Here is a 21,308-nt window from a genome sequence, read left to right on the forward strand (position 1 = left end):
TATTATGTCTACGCCAATGACTTAAACAAAGATGTTTGATAAAACTATTTATCTGTTTACAGTACTAAAATAAACAGGCATTGTAATTAACTCACTGACTTCTCTAAAGGTCAGAGATATGTGGTACGTGTGTTGATTCCTGATGTCTTACAGTTCAGTCTTACTATGGAGCCCGAGCTGCCGCCGCCATGATCAGACAACTATTTATTTCGACGCTTTTAACGTGCAGTGGTAATTTTGAATAAATCTATTAAAAAAACAGTTTATAGTTTATGTGAAAGACGATCGTGTTAATTATGTTTTGATTCAGTGAAATATATGTGATAAAGTACGCTGAAATAATTGGATTCTTTCAAACAATGACTGTATGTGAAAATTATGAACCGGTTTGACAAGATTATTCTGATGATTTTCGCAAGCATCACTTTTACATTTCTTCAAAGAGTTTATTTAAGAAAATATACGCATCAGATGCTTTCATTATTTGTGTTCGATTTTTTACAAATTTAAAAATGACTTCAAGACGTAAATCAAAATAAAAAAAATAAATCATCATCGTTTCATGTCCACTCCCTAGTTCGAAGATATGGAATCCACAAAGAGCCTCCATTCATCTTTTGCGTCCTCCCAAGTCAGGTTGTCGTCCGGAAGTTCAGCAATGAACGTCCAGGACGTCGAGATCCTGATGCCTTGTAAAGAAGGCAAGCGTGGTTAAGGCTCTCAGGCGGCACGTTGACGACAGTTGTCACCAGAGTTTGATGTGTCCGTTCTCTTATTACTTCATTCTCCACGAAGTCGAACCGCCGCAACCCAAGATTCTTCTAAGACACCTATTTTCAAAACTAGAAAACTTGAGGAATTTTGCCGCTTTGGGCCCTCCCTAGTGAAGTGCCACGATTCGCACCCGTAAAGGAGAATAGGTGTTATTCAGGCGTTATATAGGTGGCATTTGATTTTCACTGAGTAAACAACCGATCTCCAGACAGCCTTCATACGGTTGAATCTGGCACCTAACCGCACTGCCAGTACTTTTTGAAAGCTGCCATTTTCCCAGGTGTTTCAAACTCTCAACCCTTTCGATGATTTAGTTTGATAGAGTCAGGGGATTTTGAGCATCAAAGCACGAAGTATAACACAGTACATGGGTTTTTGCAATATTGATTTTTAAACCCATGCATGCGGAGTATCTATTTAGCTTTTCTAAAGTGACCTGAAGACCCCCGACTGAATCGTCAATTATAACCGCATCATCGGCATACTTTAAGTCGCAGAGTTTTTGGGAGGGGGAGATGAATATTCCTCGATCTAGTGGAATTGACTTTCTAAGGAAGAAGTCCATAAGGATTATAAAAAGGAACGGTGCAAGGACGCAACCTTGGCGAACTCCGCTGGTGACCTCAAACTAATCCGTGACAACATCGTCAATTCTGATTTGGCATTCGCTACTTGAGTGAAGGGCTTTTATAAGTTCGATTAGTTCTATAGGCGTGCCATATGCTTCTAGTATTTTCCAGAGTGGAGGACTATAAATAAATATAAAGAATTAAATATTTGTATATAACCACTTACCGACCGTTTATGTCTACCGGTTTCGAAACGTACCCGTCTCTTCGTCAGGATACCAATTGAACCAACATGCAAAACCCACTATACACCTTCACCAAAGTTGTTGCAGAAAAATGTAAAACCAACACGACATGCATTTTAAAAGGCACGTGCACTGATAAGGACAAATATGCACTTATTAGGTTATGAAATTTTTTTACGTTGTGGGAGCATAGTCAAAAAAAGACGGAGGAAAAAAGTACGTCTCGAAACCGGTAGACATAGAAAAGTCGGTAAGTGGTTATATACAAATATTTTATATTATTTAGTATGTTTGACCTCAAAGTTTATGCTAATAAATAAAAACAATTTTGCTTTTACCACTTATTTTTACTACCGACTGGTTTCGAAGCTATGCAAGCTTATATATCAAGGTATACTAATCAATGAATTCTACACTTTATTATTTATCAATGTTTACTAAATATTACACACGGAGCTAATTAATCAAGTATTTTTGTCTTGTAAGGGCGGGAAGCGTAATGTGAGATGGATACGATCTTTAAAACCAGACAGGATTTGATTAAAGGAAAGTTTATTTCAACAATGTTTGAGTATGTCCAAATGCTTGCAAACTGGCTGGATTTCCTCCCTAGGGAGTTTTCAGATTTTAAATTTATTTCAACAGAGAGGGAAAACATTATTGAGAAGGGAATATGGAAGTCAAGGCATTTTATTATTATTGTGGATAACTTATATAGCGTCATTTTGGTAACAAAATACCTCAAGGGTGCTTTACATACTGATTCTTTTAAACTTGTAATTTAATTAAAATAATTTATTTTGTTGTCACATGCTACGGATTTATTCAAATGATTTAGAGAACAAGTGGGTTTTAAGTTTTTTCCGAAACATCACTTCACTTTCACAGCCTCGCACCTCTGCTGGGAGAGTATTCCATGCCATAGGGCCTGCGACCGCAAATGCGCGTTCACTAAATTTAGTGCGCTGTTTGCGTAGAGGTAAAATTACTTTTCCTCAATTTTTACAGGGCTTATGACCTGTCATTGGCTGGTTTAAGCGGCCACTTTACACACTGTGTAACATTCACCATTCTGCCCATGTTTGAACATCCACATTTTCTCAACTCTTCCATCTGTTGAGTTTTGTGAAGTAAAAGAGCTGAAACCTTTATCACGTGGGGGAGATTCATCCGGCTGAACCAAATCACCTACTAGGCAACGCCTGAAAACAATTTTCCAATTTTAATACTTTTTCTTTTACCAGGTAGTAATTGAACAATGTTTGAGGATGTCCAAATGCTTGCAGACTGACTGGATTGCCTCCCTAGGGAGTTGTTCATTTTTTAATTTATTTCAACAGAGAGGTAAAACATTTTTGAGAAGGGAAGACAGGTTATAAGCCCTGTAAATGCCTAGACTTCCATATTAGCTTCTCAAAAATGTTTTCCCTCTCTGTTGAAATAAATTTAAAAGTTTATTTGGTTATTTATTATGATTTGTCTTATTTGTCTTTGCTGCAGAGTTTTATGTTTTTTTGTTCAGTTTTTTGTACATATTTTTCTTGATATAACTGTTGTAAAAGGGAAATATCACTTTTTTTTACATTTTCAAAGTATCAAGGGTGTATGAAAAACTGTCGAGTAAAAAAATAAATTATTTTTGCCCTTAAGCATAGTAGTAGCAAAAAAAACATTTTTAAATTTGTAATATTGAATTCCCGCAATAGCGGTCATTGCATTGCCCACGCCCCTTATACGTCACGATTCATGTTAATTTTCAACGTTGTTCCTAACCGATTCATTTTTATAGAACATCGTCACGAATCCAAATTGAACTTGTTGGTAGTAAACAAATGTATTCAAATGTGAACTTTTCCACACTTTCTCTTTTCAAAATAGATGGTACGGAAATTCCATTCATGACTTCAGTCAAAAACTTAGGTATTTTCATTCATAAGCATTTAGGGTGGCACGATCAGGTTAACGAAGTTAGTCGTAAACTTTATAGCAGTTTGCACTCACTTAAAAGATTACAGAATTCCTTGCCAATTAATGTAAAGCAAACATAAGTCCAGAGCCTACTTCTTCCACTCTTTGACTATGCGGATGTATGCTATCCAGATGCTTATTCTGAATTACTTGATAAGTTAGAACGATTGCAGAATATTTGTATTCGTTATATCTTTGATCTTCGCAAATTTGACCACATAACCGAGTATCGCACGCAACTACACTGGCTCAGTATCGGGCATAGAAGAAACATTCACATTCTATCACTTCTTCACAATATTTTAAACAATCCCATTTCGCATGTTTATCTCAGAGAGCTCATCCAACTTCTTTCACAACACGGACTATCTCTTCGTTCTAGTAACGAGAGAACCCTTTTTATACCCTGTCATCGCTCTATTTTTTAGGCCTCTTCTTTCACAGTAGTAGCCGCTCTATTGTGGAATAATCTACCCACTAATGTTAGAGACGCTTCTTTATTCACATTTAAGTCGAGATTGAAATGTCACTAGTTAAATGTTTAAATTGTTCCTTTATACTTTTTCTTTCCTTCCCATCCCCTCTCCTCTCTTCATAGTAGTGTTAATTATTTTTAATAGATTTTTGTTTTGTTAATCTTTGTTTTTAATTTTTGTATAAAACTGTAAGATTCGATATGTCCATTTATTAAAATTTTTCTCATACTGAACGGTTTGGGTAGGTAGGAAGAAATTGCCTTAAGGCAATATGCCCGCCCTTATTTGTATATATATTGTATATGTACATAAAGTGTCAAATAATAAAATAAATCCTGACGTCACAATTATCGATGACAAATATTCTAGTGACAGCCAATTCTGTCGTTAAAGATGTTGTACAGAAATATCAAATCTGATAAATTTCGCCGTGATGCGTGGCTCCTACTACTACGGCGGTCCATTCTCTCTGCGATAGGCAGAGAGAATGGACCGCCACACACGTCTATCCTGGCATATATTCCTAGCTTCTTCCACATTTATACATCTTGTCATACATTCCCTTCGGTTCTGTCTGCTTTCGACATGACCAGACTTAAGATTTTGGTTTATCTGATCATGCCACGTCTTCCTTGGTCGTCCTCGTCTCACGTTGCCGTCCATTTTCGCCACATATACTTGTTTTACCATTCTTTCGTCGTCCATTCGTTCTACGTGAACAAACTATCTCAGAGACCCTTTATTAATCTTATCAATTATACTTGACTCAGATTTACACTCTCGCCTGATTCCATCATTCGTAACCCTGTCATACATTGATTTCCCACACATTCGTCTAAGAGATCGCATTTCAACCGCGTTCACTCGGCTTGTTTTTTATAATTTATTTTTTAATGTTTTGTATGAAAATATTTCTCCAAATTATACAAATTGGTTTTTGAAAAAACAAAGAATTATTCATAATCCATTTCATATATTTGTATCGGTAAGTGTTTGATATAAGGGGCGAATATATAAAATAAATAAATAAATTTTGAAAATGTGAAAAAAAAATAGTTTTAAAAAACTGTTTATAAATCATGTATCAATGACGTCGTATTAATTATATTTTGATTCAGTGTTTTAAAAGTGATAAAGTAGTCTGAAATAATTGGATTCTTGGAAACAATGTCTAAATATGTATGACGCTTAGTATAAACTGGTTTGACAAGGTAAAACTGAGGATTTTTGGGAGCGTCATTTTTACCGAGAAAGAAAAAGAATTTGTTTTGTTTTACCATATTTATTTGGCTGTAATATTTTTAGTACTCATACCATCATGTTTTAATGAACAAAATTCATCCAACAATGTTTTGAGTATATCCAAATGCTTGCAGACTGGCTGGATTTTCTCCCTAGGGAGTTGTTCATTTTTTAATTTATTTCAACAGAGAGGTAAAACATTTTTGAGAAGAGAATATGGGAGTCCGGGAATTCACAAGACTTATGACAACAAATCAAATATGAACAACTCCCTAGGGAGAAAATCCAGCCAGTCTGCAAGCATTTGGACATGCTCAAAACATTGTTGAATTAACTACCTAGTAAAAGAAGAAGTATAAAAATTTGAAAATTGTTTTCAGGCGTTGCCTTGTGGGTGGATTGGTTCAGCCGTATGAATCTCACCCACATGATAAAGGTTTCACCTTTTTTACTTCACAAAAGTCAACAGATGGAAGAGTTTAGGAAATATGGACGTTTAAACATGGGCAGAATGGTGAATGTTACACAGCGTGTAAAGTGGCCACTTAAACAAGCCAATGGCAAGTCATAAGCCCTGTTAATGCCTAGACTCCCATATCCTTTTCTCAAAAATGTTTTATCTCTCTGTTGCAACAAATTTAAAATTCATCCATGCTGATTGTTGAGGGTGGACGAGGCGTGAAGAATACCTCGTCCTAGGAGGAGGAAAATTTTGTAAGAGAACTGTATTGTTATTACTTACAGTTCTCTTACAAAATTTATTCTTAATACTTTTTAAGGTGATCAATTCATTAATTGACTCTCCAGATTTGCTGGAGTTGGTGTGTTTCCGTGTACCTGGTCGACATACCCGCCACAGATCTCCTTTTTGTTCTGCAAGTTCTAGAACAAACTATCACATGCACTCGCCTATCCCTAGGCTCCATAGATATGGCAATCAGTATGAGGACAAGGCTGATATATTTGGTTCTGGACTTGATAGTTATAAAACGAGTCTGATTTCTTTTTTTCTCTCGCAATATTATTCTTAAACTTTTCTTTATATTTAAAAATGTTTTTCCTTTTTTTGTTTTTTCATATTTATGTATTTATTTCGTTAATATTTTTGGTTGCTTATGTGTATTTACCAACTTGTTACTATTGTTATAGTTATGCAATTTTATAATTTTTTGTTATGTTCTTTTATATGTTTTTTTTTTCTTATTTATGTTCAATATATGTTAAAGGTAATTTACGCGGTTTATGTAAAATAAATAAATATATACTTACAGTAAACTAATTTTTATTATTTGTTTTTAACAATAATTTGTTAATAGCATTTTTTTACTTATACGTTTATGTAAATGTATATATTTTTTTGTTTAAATTCTTTAAGTTATTTACAATTTGCTTTTTAATTCAATTACTTTTCTTTTATCTATATATATATATTTTTTTTCTCTTTTACTATGAAAAGTTTCACTTTTTATTTTGCACAGCAGTATGCTTTTTATTGTTTCCACATGTATACAGAAAAGCGTTGTTTATCTTTTAAATTATTACTTACTATGTTTGTATATATCTGTATATATTTTTTTGTAAATGCCCCTTGGGCGTATTGTAAAATTAAATAATAGATAAATAAAATAAATAAAGGTTTCAGCTCTTAAACTTCACAAACATCAATAGATGTAAGAATCGAAGGGATATAAATGTTCAAATGAAGGCAGAATAGTGAATGTTACATAGTGTGTAAAGTGGCCACTTAAACCATCCAACGACAAGTCATAAGCTCTGTAGATATCTAGACTTCTATATCACCTTCTCTTAAATGTTCTTCATCTCTGTTGCTAATATTATACTCGTAACATAAACAGCTCTCCGGGGAGTTGAATCCAGTCCTTGTCTACGAAAATTTGGACAAACTCAAAATATTGTCAATTATATCGAGTTTAATTTTACGTTTCTCTCTGCATTCAATGGCAACAGTTGCAATATCCTCACCACGTGTTTGACTTTTCAGTTGCAATAATCATAAAAGTTCTTCATTAAAAAGACCCATGGACAAAATAAATGGAACAAAAATGAAACGCCGATGAGCCGCATTCTAGTAGGTAAAAAGCCGTATGCGGCTCGCGAGTCGCGGTTTGCCGACTTAACTTTATTCAATAATTCCCGAAGAATAAAATATTTATTTATTTATTTATTAACGGGCATTGTCCATGTATACAATTTATAGGGTTTAAATATTACAATAAAAGAATAGTTTAAAATATTTAAAAAAAGAAAAGAAGCATTGACAAACATAAGGGACATCAAAACAAGTTTAAATCGTTGTAAACTTAAACCAAAAAAGTCCAGATCTTGTCTTGAGTTAACAATACGACAAAGACGGGTCATTGGAGAATTAAGGCCATAGTTTGTTCTATGCTGAACGATGAACAGTATTTCATTGTTTCTCAATCTACGAGTCGGAATATTGAATTTTACTTGTCCCAGTAATGATGAAACATCGATTATACCATTTAGTATGCCGAGCATATATATGGAGTCAATATTAGTTCTACGTTTTTGTAGACTAGAAATATTTCACATTGACTCTATATCAGCATAAGAATAATTAACTCTCTCTAGTCCGAGCATCCACGCTTCTTTTCGAAGCAAGCGATGTTGGACTGATTTAATGTAATTTATGCGATTGACATAGAATGGAGACCAGACCACGGAGTCATATTCTAGAAGAGGGCGAACAGTTGAGCAATAAAGAGTTTTGATTGTACGGACATTAGTAAAATCAGAGGATATTCTGTTAATGAAGCCAAGTAATTTCAGTGATTTATTTACTGTATTATCTATATGCTCGTTGTATGTCAGTTAATAGTCCAAAACAACTCTTAAATCTCTGATGGAATTAACGACATCAATTTTGCAGTTTTCTTTGGAGAGAGAACAAATTGAAAAGCAGGGGTGCCAAATGAGCACCCTGAGGTACACCCGATGTGACATCAGCACTGGTTGATAAATAGTTATTTATCCGAACATTTTGTTTCCTACCAGTAAAATACGTATTAATAAATGAGAGTAATGGATCTCTTATTCCCAATATATGGAAATATGTTTGTATAAACAAAGGTCAGACCGCGTTAAGAGAACTATGAAAACACGATGTATGATTAGGGTTGCCATATTCGACTAGTATGTCTTTGAGATGAAAACACGGTGCATAATTTGGGTTGCCATATTTGGCTAGTGTGTCTTTGAGACGTTTACATGATGTATGGGGTCACCATATTTGTCAAGTGTGTCTTTGAGACGTAAACTTGATGTGTGATGAGAAGTCGCCATATTTGGATAGTGTGTCTTTGCGACGTAAACATGATGTATGATTAGGGTTGCCATATTTGACTAGTATGTCTTTGAGATGTAAACACAAGGCATGATTTGGGTTACCATATTTGGCTAGTGTGTCTTTAAGACGTAAACATGATGTATGATTGGGATTGGGATTGCCACATTGGCCAGATGTCTTTGAGATGTAAACACGATATATGATTAGGGTCGCCATATTTGGCTAGCGCATCTTTGAGACGTAAGCATGGTGTTTAATTGGGGTTGCCAAATTTAGCTCATGTGTTTTCATATTAAATTTCCAAAAAAATAAACCCACCAAACCGAACCAAATGTTTAATGTGTTTTTTTATAGTTCTTGCTGTTACTGTGCCTTCAGTTGAAAAAATTGATGGGTGAGTGATTTTGCTATTTTTTTTTAGTGGTAATTATATTATTTTTACTTGAAATAATAATAAGTAAGTGAAATGGGGAAATATCACTAGTAATAAAAAATGTACTTAGGTATTAGTGGCGAAAATTTATTTTTTTTGAAATTTTAATTTCGCACGAAAACGGTTCATTGCATTGGCCACACCCCCAATACGTCATGATTCGGTTAAATTTAGAACTTTATTTGTGACTGTGTAAATTAAATGGAACATCGTCACAGTAAGGAAGTTCAGTGCCTTTTATTTTTTTTTTATTTGTAAATGGAATCGGTCGGTAGAAAAACAAAGATGTTTTATATTTATTGTTCATTTCAGATGCCGGTTGCCCAAGTTCCCTTTGAATGGGCGTTTCTCCTTCTTCGAGAGCGACATTTCCGCCAATTGGGATGCTATCGTTCCTTTTTTCACCTTCATCCAGTACTCCTGCGATACCGGATATTCGCTAGTCGGAAGCTCCATATCCGTTTGTGAAAACCCTTCCTGGTCCAGCAACCCCACCTGCAAGTTCGGCGCAGGTGAGATTTTTTGATTTCCCAAAATATTAATCCCATAGGCCCTTTTCACACATGCCACGCCAATCCACCCGGCCCGGTATTTTTCCGGGTACACCCTACTAAAGGGGACATATTTTGTATGTATGAAAAAAGCCAAATTCTTTTCATGATTTTTTTCAGTCATGTTTTTTGTATACTCTGGGGTGGTATCCCAAACGCTCTCGCGGCCGTTTTATTATTATTTTTTATTTATTTATTTATCAGTTTATTTATTTATTTATTCATTTATTCATTTATTCATTTATTCATTTATTCATTTATTCATTTATTCATTTATTCATTTATTCATTTATTCATTTATTCATTTATTCATTTATTCATTTATTCATTTATTCATTTATTCATTTATTCATTTATTCATTTATTCATTTATTCATTTATTCATTTATTCATTTATTCATTTATTCATTTATTCATTTATTCATTTGAATTTCACCGGTGTAAATATGGAAAATATTCCAAAACTGCTATTTTTATTTGTTTATTTATTATTTATCGTGTTATTTATTGCATTTAGGCGGCGGTTGGCAAGCCAAATGTCAAGAAAAGCAGTCGCCATAGTAATTGTAATTTAATTTTCACTCAACAAATTACAACAGGGATGGAGAATACCTTAAATAAGGGAATATGAAAGTCTAGTAGGCACTTACAGGGCTTATGACCTGTCAATGGCTGGTTTAAGTGGCCACTTTACACACTGTATAACATTCACCATTTTGCCTATATTTGAACATCCATATCGCTTCAATTCTTCCATTTGTTGATTTTAGTGAAGTTAAAGAGCTGACACCTTTATTGTTATGAAGAGATTCATCTGACTGAATTTCCCATACTAGGCAACGTCTGAAAATAATTTTCTAATTTTTAAACTTCTTCTGGGACCAGTCTGATTTTATTACATTATTAGAGTTTTTCCAAATGTTTGTAGACAAAAGACTGGATTTCACCCCCTCGGGAGTCATTAAGATTAATAAATTACAACAGGGATGAGAATACCTTAAATAAGGAATTATGAATGTCTAGGCATTTACAGGGATTATGACCTGTCATTGGCTCGGTTAAGTGGCCACTTTACACACTGTGTATCATTCACCATTTTTTTGTATTAGATACTCCTTACTATAGAGCTACTGGCCATCGAAATTTGTGTGGAACAATTTCACGAGTCTTGACGTCAGAAAACCAAGGCCAAACACGTCACGTTTTTCTACGAACGTATTTTTATTGAGTTTCTTTTTTACATTTAAGTATGAAAACATTCCACAATATCCATATTCATTTTGAAAATACAATTAATTACTCTAAATCCATTTCTTATATTTTTATCGGTATTTGTAGTATATAATATGTCCCTTTTCAGAATACCTAAAACTAATATTATCATATTAAACTCGTATGTGGTAAAAAATTACGAAGTATTTTTTTAAAAATAAATTCCAGTGTAAATATTTTTTTATAATATTTGTTCTATTTATTTTGGAAATCATTGGGATCTTTGTAATCCCGTGAGATGATATGCGGTGATAGAGCGGTTTGATCAACAAGTATTTGAATATTGTTTTTCAGTCGCTCTGTCGCAGATACCTGCCCAAATACCGTGCGAAAAAGACAACTCCGCGTCGGACTAATTATGCCTAACAATATCAACAATAATGGATAAATATGAGGTCTCGCATACCCGTTTTCTTTTACCCAAAACTCAACCGATTAAAAAAAAATTAAAGAAAGATAGATTTTCAAAACAAATTGCGTGTATCAAAGCGGTTGGCTTTTTTCAAAATAATAATCATATTTGTTTACAATATTTGAGTTTGTCCAAATGTTCGTAGACAAAGACTGGATTTCACCCCCTCGGGAGTCATTAAGATAAACAAATTACAACAGGGATGGAGAATACCTTAGAAAAAAAAAAAATATTAAGAATTAAAGATCTACCAAAAGGTACATTATATGGCCCCTTTACTCACTGTGTAACATTCCTCATTCTGCCTTTGTTTAAACATCCACATTTCCTCAACTCTTCCATTTATAAAACAGTCTATAAAGCTTTGAAAATCCCCAAAAATACATTTGTTTTTTTATGTTTGCAGGAGAAAGACCACCCCCAACTAAACCAGTTTTAGAAAGGTATCGTAAATTTTTTAATTTTTTCGAGTGTATTTTATTTTTAGTGTGTTTACCTGGAATGGCATGACTGAGAAGGATATTGAAAGGAGGGTGAGTGCCGGGAACGGGGAAACAATGCATTTAAATGAACCTTGGCATATAAATGTTTGTCTCAAAAGGCAAAATTAGCCGTTCATAAAAATATAGCGCTAGTTTTGTGAAAATCACCTAAAGGGCGCTGTCAAATGAATAAATACCCCAACACGTCTTGCAGCTACAGAGCGCATGGACAGTAAGAAATCTAGCCCCTGTTTACTTTTTTTTTTCTTGACAATGAACTTTAGAGTTTAAGCGATATTTTAAAAAACGAAATAAAAAACTAACTTTATAAAAATAGACGTTAGATTACAAAAAAGTCTTGCAGCTACTGAGCGCGTGGACGGTTGGAATTCTAGACCCAATTCACTAAATGTATATATTTGATAGTTGATCACATTTACCAATTGAAGCCAGATAACTACTCGCAATAGAGGGTACTCGCAAACAAAAAGGTTTGTTTTGACCTAATAAAGCTAAGCCGAAATCGAGTGGGGGTTATCACTAGAGCCCGCCCAGGACACTGCAGATTGAACAAACACCTTGCTAAAATAAACCTTTCCGAAACTCTGATGTAGGTTCTCCAGCGTTGATGAGGAAACACCTATGTGGGAGGGGGGAAGGGAGAGAGAATTTTCTTCGTTCTAATTTTTTTTATTTTTAATATGCCAATATGTCTTCTTGCCCATGCTGATCATCGTGGTTTCGGATGTGACAGGGTTTAAAGAACACCCGTATAGTACTGGAATAAGCATTATCCTCGTTTCCGTTAAATTGCTTATAAAATAGTTCAGCATGAAATCGCCAAAGCATCAAATTTAATATGCAACGCTATTTATATATTCAAAAAAAGCAGCAAAATATACAAAATCAAGAAATGAGCTCTGCGTTCGTTTGGACATGTAGAGCAAATGGAGAGCGAAAGAACGGCCAAAAAGTTTGCGATGGGAATGTTAATGGATGCAGAAATAGAGGGAGACAAAATAAAAGTAAAATACAAACAGTAAATTTTGGAGTCCCACAAGGATCTATTTTCGGTCCACTATTATATATTTTATATATTAATGACTTATCACTGTATAATTTTTAAGGAAAAATTATTATGTATGCCGACGACATTGGACTATTCTATAAAAATCAAATAGACGTATTAACAAACAATGACATAAACGAAGACCTTACTATGTTGACTAAATGGACAAACACAAACTTACTTACACTTAATGAAAAAAATGCAATATTATCCATTTAATCTAGAAAAAAATGTCACAAAGTAGATCCTTACATAAATAATGAACGACTTACTGAAATTGAACATGTTAAATACTTAGGACTAACAATAGACAGATAATTAACATGGACAATTCATATCAACAATTTAATTAGCAAAGTGGCGACTTTATCGAGTCTTTTTTTAAAATGAAAAACTTTGTTCCAATAAAGGAAAAACTTTAATGGATGAAGCCTATGTGAAAACTAAAATATGTTACATGCAACTACTATGGGGAACAGGAAAATTAAAATGACATAAACAGACTACAAAGACAGCAAAATAAAATATTAAAGTTAGTATTTGACCTACCCTATCTAACAGAAACTAAGAACTTTTTAAACAAACTAAACAATTAAATGTAACTGAACTCTTTAAACTAGAAGCCTTAAAAATATTAGCCACTGATATAATTGTAGACGAAGAATTAAAACTTGAAAAAAACTGTCGTAAACATGAACTCAATACGAGAATATCAGAAAAATATCAAATACAACCTTTTAAAACGAGAAAAGGACAATCGAGACTAATAAACCATGGACTGAAATTATACAACAAACTACCCGACAAAACTAAACAAAAGACTCAGACAACCTTTACAAAAGATGTAAAAAATATTATTATTAACCGTAGAATGTGAAATTCTAAAAGTAACAATATTTTGTTAAGTGTATGTAACTCGTAAGGTTTATCAATAAATTTAGATAAATAAAAATAATAATAAAAAACATAGAAAGACGTGGCATGGTCAAATCCATCAAATACTTGAAGATGGACATGTCAAAAGTTAGGCACGCGCTCATGAGAAAAAAGATGTATGAATGTAGAGGAAGCGAAATCTGTATGCCAAGAAAAAATGATAAGGCGTTTTATCCTCTGCCTACCCGTACTTAATTAAATTGGGTTTTTGCATGCGACTACACTTCAAACGTTTTCCACGTTAGACGTCAAATTAATATAACACGAGAACGTTTTTAAAAAAGGAGAATCTTATCGCCTACAGATTTGCCCGGAGCAACCCCAAGGCTGGTATTCTGAATGGAATTTCGCGCAAATAGACCGCCCTGTTAGCGTGTGTTTAGTACGCAACAAAACGCGTTAAAAACGCTTTGTCTCAGGCGCTTTTGCGTTCAGAATACCACCCCGTGGGTGGTATTCTGAATCTTCCCAACCCTCTAGAAAGTTATTAATTTACAGATTTTTATTTTTTGCATGCGTTAAGTAAATATGAACACGTGAAATCAAACACGATGATTTTCATCAAGAACATTATTGCGACATTAAGCATAATCTAAAATGCTTCACTAGGTGAAATCATAGAATTAAGAATAGTCCAGAAACCGCATACGCACATCAAACAGAAGACAACTAAACTACTCATAAATGAGTAGGTTTACATTTTGACCCATTAGTTTTCTTTGTAGACGTCGCTCAGTACGCAACTCCTGATTTGAATTCAACTATGCCGTGTTGTGTCCTTTTAAAGTGTAGAAATACTACTGTCATTAAGAAACAGGATGGTATCACATTTCATGTGTAATTTGCAAAAGAATGTTTAAGTAGCAAATGCATTACTTAAAAAATTTATTATTTTTCCATCTGTCAGATTGTCGAAGAAACAAAATGGAAATTTCGTTAGTGTTGCCAGGGTAGTAAATTTTTTTTACCCTACTTTGCTCATCTAATGAAAGAACTAATGAAAATTAGAACTCGGATTAAACAACGCCGTGGGAGATATATGAACGACATTATCTTTAATACATCAAATATTATTTAACATGATATAAAAATATTTGTTTTATGTAAAATAAAATTTGTTTTTTATTTTAAATTCAAAGTTGTGACCATTTACTTATATTGAGGTGATTTTCACAAAAATGGCGCTATGTAAATTATCTAAATATTTACTCTGGCGTGTCAACCAATGTTTCCGCGAGCACAATAACATTTTAGAGCGTTAACAGATTGCTTTTTTTTACCTTACATTTGTGTTATGATTATTTTTTTCCCATCAAGCAACATTACGCGGCGACACCACGAATGCGCGCGGCGAAAATAGGGCATGGTGGAGGATAATTGGACACAGTCCGATGTATTCAAATATGAATCTACGCTCCTTCTGGGCTATTATTAAATTTGGGAAAAAACAGACACAGCTTATGTTAAATGGGTGCCAAGGTTTCCACGGTCACTGTCATCAATATGTTTCTTTTTTGGGTGATGTCGTGTGTGTTGGATTTGTTCCGACGTTTCTGGTTAAATAAATTAAATTCAACATGGTCCTCAGCACTACATACTACAAAAACAAATAGAAATGTGCCTACTGCCGATTGCGACACGGTACAAATTACTAGTGCTTGAACACATACTTTTTTCTACAAAACACACAGTTTATCTTGAAGATGGATCCTGCAATGGTAGCTGAACAAATCCAACACACACGGTATCACCGAAAAAGAACATATTGAAAAGTTATCTTAGCTTATTACGTCATAACCGTGCATTTTGTTGCCTAATTCAGATTAAATCCAACTTGCGTGCTACCGAATTACCCATCAAATGGCAAGTACTCTGTCATTGGTGGTCCGGACGGGAACCTAAGGCCAGGAAACACAGTTGAGCTGTCTACAATCATCCAGTTCTCGTGTGATTCGGGATACGAAGTGTCGGGAATATCTCTGGCTACCTGTGAAGTACCGACATGGTCGCCGACCCCGCACTGCGTAGGTAAATATATTGTTTTACAACTTTACAACTCCTCGGTGCGAAGTAGACTCGAGAGTGGCCTGATGATTTGAAAGCAGCCAGTCCACAATTTTGAAAAAATATTGGTGTTATCGGGTCGGTAAGCTCAATTATATGTTCGGCTTAAAACAGCCAGGCCATTTTCATACAAAAAACTTTAATAATCACTTTCTGAAATAGTGTTGATCACAAAAACGGCATTTCTTAATTTCTTAAACACTATAGCAGTAGAAACATCCTACAGTACAGATGCTGATGAGAAGATTGATGACGATGACGATGACAATGACGATGACGATTGTAGACGAAGAACTAAAACTAGTAAAAAATTGTAGTCAACATGGACATAATACGAGAATATCAGACAAATACCATATACAACTTTCTAAAACAAGACAAGGACAATCAAGACTAATGAACCAGGGACTGAAATTATACAATAAACTACCAGACAAAACTAAACAAAAGACTCAGACAAACTTTTCAAAAGATGTAAAAAATATTATTTTGAACAACAGATTATAAATGAAAAATGTATATATTATTTTATGTAAAATGAATGTAATAATCCGTAGGGGTTTATAAATAAATTTTCAAATAAAAAAAAAAAATTGAAAAAATGACGACGACGACGGCGGTGGACCTGAATTGAACACGTGCTGCGGATGCCTCAGGAGAGCCATAACTCAAGTTGCCTCTTCTTCACACATGCGGGTTCCCGCCGTCCTATAAGGCCATCGATGACAATCTTTCGGCTTTATTTGGCGGAAGTAAGGGACGCGGGATTGATGTATGAGGGTACGAGAATGCTAACTTGCGGCTCCTGGAGGCGTCTAGTGATATCCGCATGCTTCACTTAAAAGTAGATGTGCGAAAAGAACGAGGAAGATATTAGCAGCGTCTGCGCTTCTGTATGAATTCACAATAAGATTGGCACCTGAACCATTTAAAATGACTTCCCTAAATGATGAATGTATCCAAAGCTGTTGAATGTAAGTGAAACCGAAAAAAGGCCCTTGAGCTTTAAAACGGTTTTTTGGGTGTGCGGAGGAAGTACCTTCTATGCTGTCCTCAAAAAAGACGATTAACCCACCTCGCCTCATTAACCTAGAAAAATCTCGTCAGCACTTAAATCATTATTTCAATTTTCCGCAAAATAAGGCTATTGTTAAAGAAGTTTTTTTGCAATGAGATTGTTCGGATCAACTCTCAACTAAACTTATATATACCTACTTGTCCTTCCCATTTCCTAGCGCTCTCCACGCAACAATAATTTTTCGTTTGAGTACCGGCAACAACATTAAAATTGCAGTCCTAATCGAACCTCAACCAAGTTAAGTGCTTAACAAATCTCTCATCAAGTGAGCTATACCAGCATCCATTTACACCGTTAGCTCCATACAAGCTATGACAGCGCAGCGTCTTACGACCGTCAGCTTCACCAGCCAGGTTCCAGCACACGTCACACCTCATCATCAGCAAGTTAGTGGAGTTGCGCATCCTTCCTTCCCCAACAATACAGTCCACTTTTTTAATTTCCCTCCTCCAGGTACGAGGTATTCTTCACACCTCGTCCACTTCTCAACAGAAATAATGTATAAGATTCGCTTTTCGAATGCAGCTTTAGTTCAGGAACAAGATGATTTGAATATGTACATTTGATTTTTCATTCTATGTTTTTGCAGCATCATCTGGTCGAACATCCCCTCGACCGCAGACAGAACATCGTTTTACCACCACGGCAATTTACGATAGCGGGTAAAACGAATAATATTTTACTATAGAATACTTTGGGTTATGCTGGTTGATTCAATTGATGAATGGATGTGGAGGAATAGAAATCAAATGACTGACAAAAGTTTAGCTTTGGACCCATCGATCACAAATCAACTAAGTTTAAATGGGTTAAACCAGATGATCAAAGACGGCAATTGACACTGAAAAAACACAGTTTTACTTACTGTACAACTACTGGAAGTCTAAAATAATTCTCTTAACTTATCTTTCGATGCTTTAATCAATGAGACAATAATCTCACTATTCTACATCAAATACGAAAGCGTTAAACTTGGAGGGCAAAGTCTAGATATAAATGTTTCATTTTATTTATTTTTTTAACGGTTTGTATTGATAACAATTTAATTTTGCATTTTAGTTTCAGAACTGGTTGCGCTTTGCCTCCAAAACCACTCCATGGGGGTTATTCGGTTGCCAATTACGACAGAGAAATAGTTCCAGGGAACATTGTCAACAACGGTACTGTAATTTGGCCATTCTGTGATGAACAGTACGATCCAAACAAAGAATTCGCACAGTGCAGAGGAAGCACTTGGTCATCGATTCCTGATTGCCAAAGTGATTATCTTTTTATTGAAAAAACAAACAGTTCATTAATAAACCGAATTTATTATGTTTTCAAGTATTTTTATCATATAGGAAAAATCTATATTGAAAACAACTTATCTAATTACAGAAAGATGTAAAATGCAAAAATCGCATTCCGTGGATTTCGAGTGTCGCTCTCCGACGTATAGTATTGTTCCCTGTGACGAGTATCTTCCTCATGGGTCCATCATTCACCCAGCCTGTAAAGATGGCCATCTACAACCGTTAGATCTATTATCAGATATTGAATGTAACGAAGGCAGATGGAATAGTGAACCAAGATGCAATCCAGGTAATAGCTCGTATTAATTTTTAATCATATTCTCATCCTTCTTTTACTGTATCTATTTTTACGATTATTGGCAACTAAAGTGGTTCAAGCACAAAGCCTTGAGATACTCCAGGAGAACCTCAATCAAACATTTAAATGTAAGAAAAGTGTAAAAAAGTCAATCAAGCAGTGATCTCAAAAAAAATTGACAACAGTATACGTAAAATTCAATCATGACGATAATAAAATTGTAAACTTCTTTAATCAAAAATACCAGATCATATTTTGATTTCCATTCTGTAGGACTCATATTGACCATAATGAGTCTGACCAACACCGTTTTAGAATAGTGACACATTGCAAAGGGGTAATTATCCCTATTTTAAAATAGAGCAATCTCTTATTCTGTCTTCATTGGAGAAACGTAGAACGAAGATGGACCCTACATGCATTTTCAAAATACTTAATGCTTTAAGTGATGTCACATCTCTTTTGCAATAAATTCTTTTTCAATGTTGCCAACCGTGTCACCAGAAGTCAAAATTTGCTTCTTCTAAGAGCAACTTTTGTTTTTATGCCCCAATGCCCAGAATGTGTAGATTAGTCAATTCGTCGGGAAATTTAGAATTTTCAGGGATAGATCTTCCGGCTTTTCGTAGATCTTATCGCCATCAACAAAGTATGGGATGAAGACGAATTGGCATGGCTTCTCTTGAAATCTTGTATGTTGATCATGTATAATTGAATATATGGTATATCTCATTATTTTATTTTCTTGTTTGTCTTTGCCACATAGTTTTATGTTCTTTTTGTTTAGTTTTTTGAACATTTGAACACTTCCCATCACGTCTGGGTCACCATTTAGAAGAGGTATTTTATTATACTCTACTAGATAGTAGCTATTTGTTAGTTCATGCAAAACATATGATTGAATGTATTTAAAGAATTTAACGAATTTAACCTCAAGGAATAAATAAATAAAATAATTTTAGTTACTTAAAATTTTCGGTTTATTACACACGAAAATACAGAGATTACACAAATAATATTTAAGAGTGAATTTGAATACTGGTGAAGACAGAGAAGGGCGAGTGACGTGTTACGCGCCCTTATAGAAGTCCATTGGGCGCTGCGGCCATAGACAACAACACATCCTCGTCTCTCACTCTCTGGTCCCCACAAACATACTCGTATATTTCTTCATATAACTGTTGCTATTGGCTAAGGCCGTATTTTAATGAATTATTATTTCAGATTGTGGATATGAAAAATCTTTCGGTATCTCCCATATAGTGAATGCTCCAGTTACCAAAAAAAATTCCTTCCCTTGGCATGTTGGGATTTATCTTAAGAACAGAAATTCTCTTGACCAGATTTGTGGAGGAACTTTGCTCCACACTCACATTGTTATAACAGGTAAATAGATTGATGGATACTTGATCAATATTTATATGTTCCGGTTGAGCAAAAACTAGTAGTGTGACCGCCAGAGGGGTGTCTCAAGAGAGAAAGGCTAGAACTGAAAAATCGAACAACAAAGATCTAAAGATAATTTAAAAACAATATTTTGAGTTTGTCTGGATTATTACTAATAAAACTATATTATTTTTTAATATTATTATAAAATACATAATTTACTGCCTTAGAACGGGGAAGCTATCCCTAGTTAGGCCGTTTAGCTGAACCAACAGCAAAAATAAAATATATATTTGTTTACTTTTGCTACTTAATTAATTTGTTGTATAAATAATTACTAGTAAATTGCTATACTAAATATGTAAAAAATAAATAAATAAAAATAAAAAATACTTTTCAGTACAGCCCTCTTTTTTAATTAAAAATTAACCAATCGGGTAACCTCGCCTCAACCCCCCCCCCCACCTCTCTCCCTCACAACTCTTGACCCATTCTTCAATATAAGATGAAATATTTTTTTATTAAGATTAGTGCATGTTTAGCCATGGTGGTGTTCGCATCCCTATAAATCTGCATGTGATTTATGTATTTTTGGAAATACTTTATATATACTACGGGGATGGTGAAGGTGGGGGTGTATTTCAGAATGCTTTCAACTTAAATAATTATATTTCTAATAAAATAAATAAAACAACTTTGTTTTTAACCACTAATTTTTATTTTTCACCGACCGGTTTCAAATCAAACAAGCTTCTTCGTCAAGGTTTACGTAACTAATGAATTGATTCCTTTTTTTTATTTCTATCATGTTCACTAAATACTACACGTGGACCCAATAAATCAAGTGGTTTTTTCTTACACGGGTGGTAAATTGATATCATTATTTTCGAAGTAAGCCAGGAGAGGACTAAAAGAAATATTGTTTATTTGGTTATTAATTATTGTTTTCTTATTATGAATCGCTTTTTTAATTTCTAAGATTTCTAAGTTGTCTAATTTTAATATTTTATTTCCAACATGAAGTACTTTTAATCCAGTGTCTTTATTGAAGTTATGATTATTTTCTATCAGATGATTTGCGAATTCAGAAAAATTATTATTATTTAAGCATCCTAAGTGTTCTTTTACTCTGATATTAAAGTTTCTTTTAGTTTTTCCAATGTAGATTGAATCGCAATCTATTGGGTCTATCGCAATTTATTGGGTTGACGTGTAGTATTTAGTGAACACGATAGAAATAAAAAAAAGGAATCAATTCATTAGTTACGTAAACCTTGACGAAGAAGCTTGTTTGCTTTGAAACCGGTCGGTGAAAAATAAAAATTAGTGGTTAAAAACAAAGTTGTTTTATTTATTTTATTATACTGAATAACCGCAAAGTTAGTGCTTCAAATATGAAGTTTAAATTATAGTAACATATTACAACAGAGATG

At 34.2% G+C, this 21,308-nt stretch overlaps 1 protein-coding gene across 1 annotated transcript in view; it reads left to right on the top strand.

Moving 5' to 3' along the window:
• Positions 1-156: 156 nt before the first annotated feature.
• The window catches only part of LOC148276988 (modular serine protease-like), a 37,126-nt gene continuing 15,974 nt past the window's right edge, over positions 157-21,308 (top strand). Inside the window, exons 1-9 of the mRNA XM_088233485.1 lie at positions 157-231; positions 8,957-8,996; positions 9,348-9,547; positions 11,677-11,713; positions 15,580-15,785; positions 17,489-17,561; positions 17,959-18,158; positions 18,277-18,480; positions 19,714-19,875. Coding sequence (XP_088089611.1) covers positions 189-231; positions 8,957-8,996; positions 9,348-9,547; positions 11,677-11,713; positions 15,580-15,785; positions 17,489-17,561; positions 17,959-18,158; positions 18,277-18,480; positions 19,714-19,875 — 1,165 coding nt within the window. The 5' untranslated portion in view covers positions 157-188. The remainder of the gene's footprint in view (positions 232-8,956; positions 8,997-9,347; positions 9,548-11,676; positions 11,714-15,579; positions 15,786-17,488; positions 17,562-17,958; positions 18,159-18,276; positions 18,481-19,713; positions 19,876-21,308) is intronic.

Source organism: Micrasema longulum, unplaced genomic scaffold (genome assembly GCF_059751315.1).
Source record: "Micrasema longulum isolate JH-2025_06_02 unplaced genomic scaffold, ASM5975131v1 h1tg001111l, whole genome shotgun sequence".
Taxonomy (NCBI): domain Eukaryota; kingdom Metazoa; phylum Arthropoda; class Insecta; order Trichoptera; family Brachycentridae; genus Micrasema; species Micrasema longulum.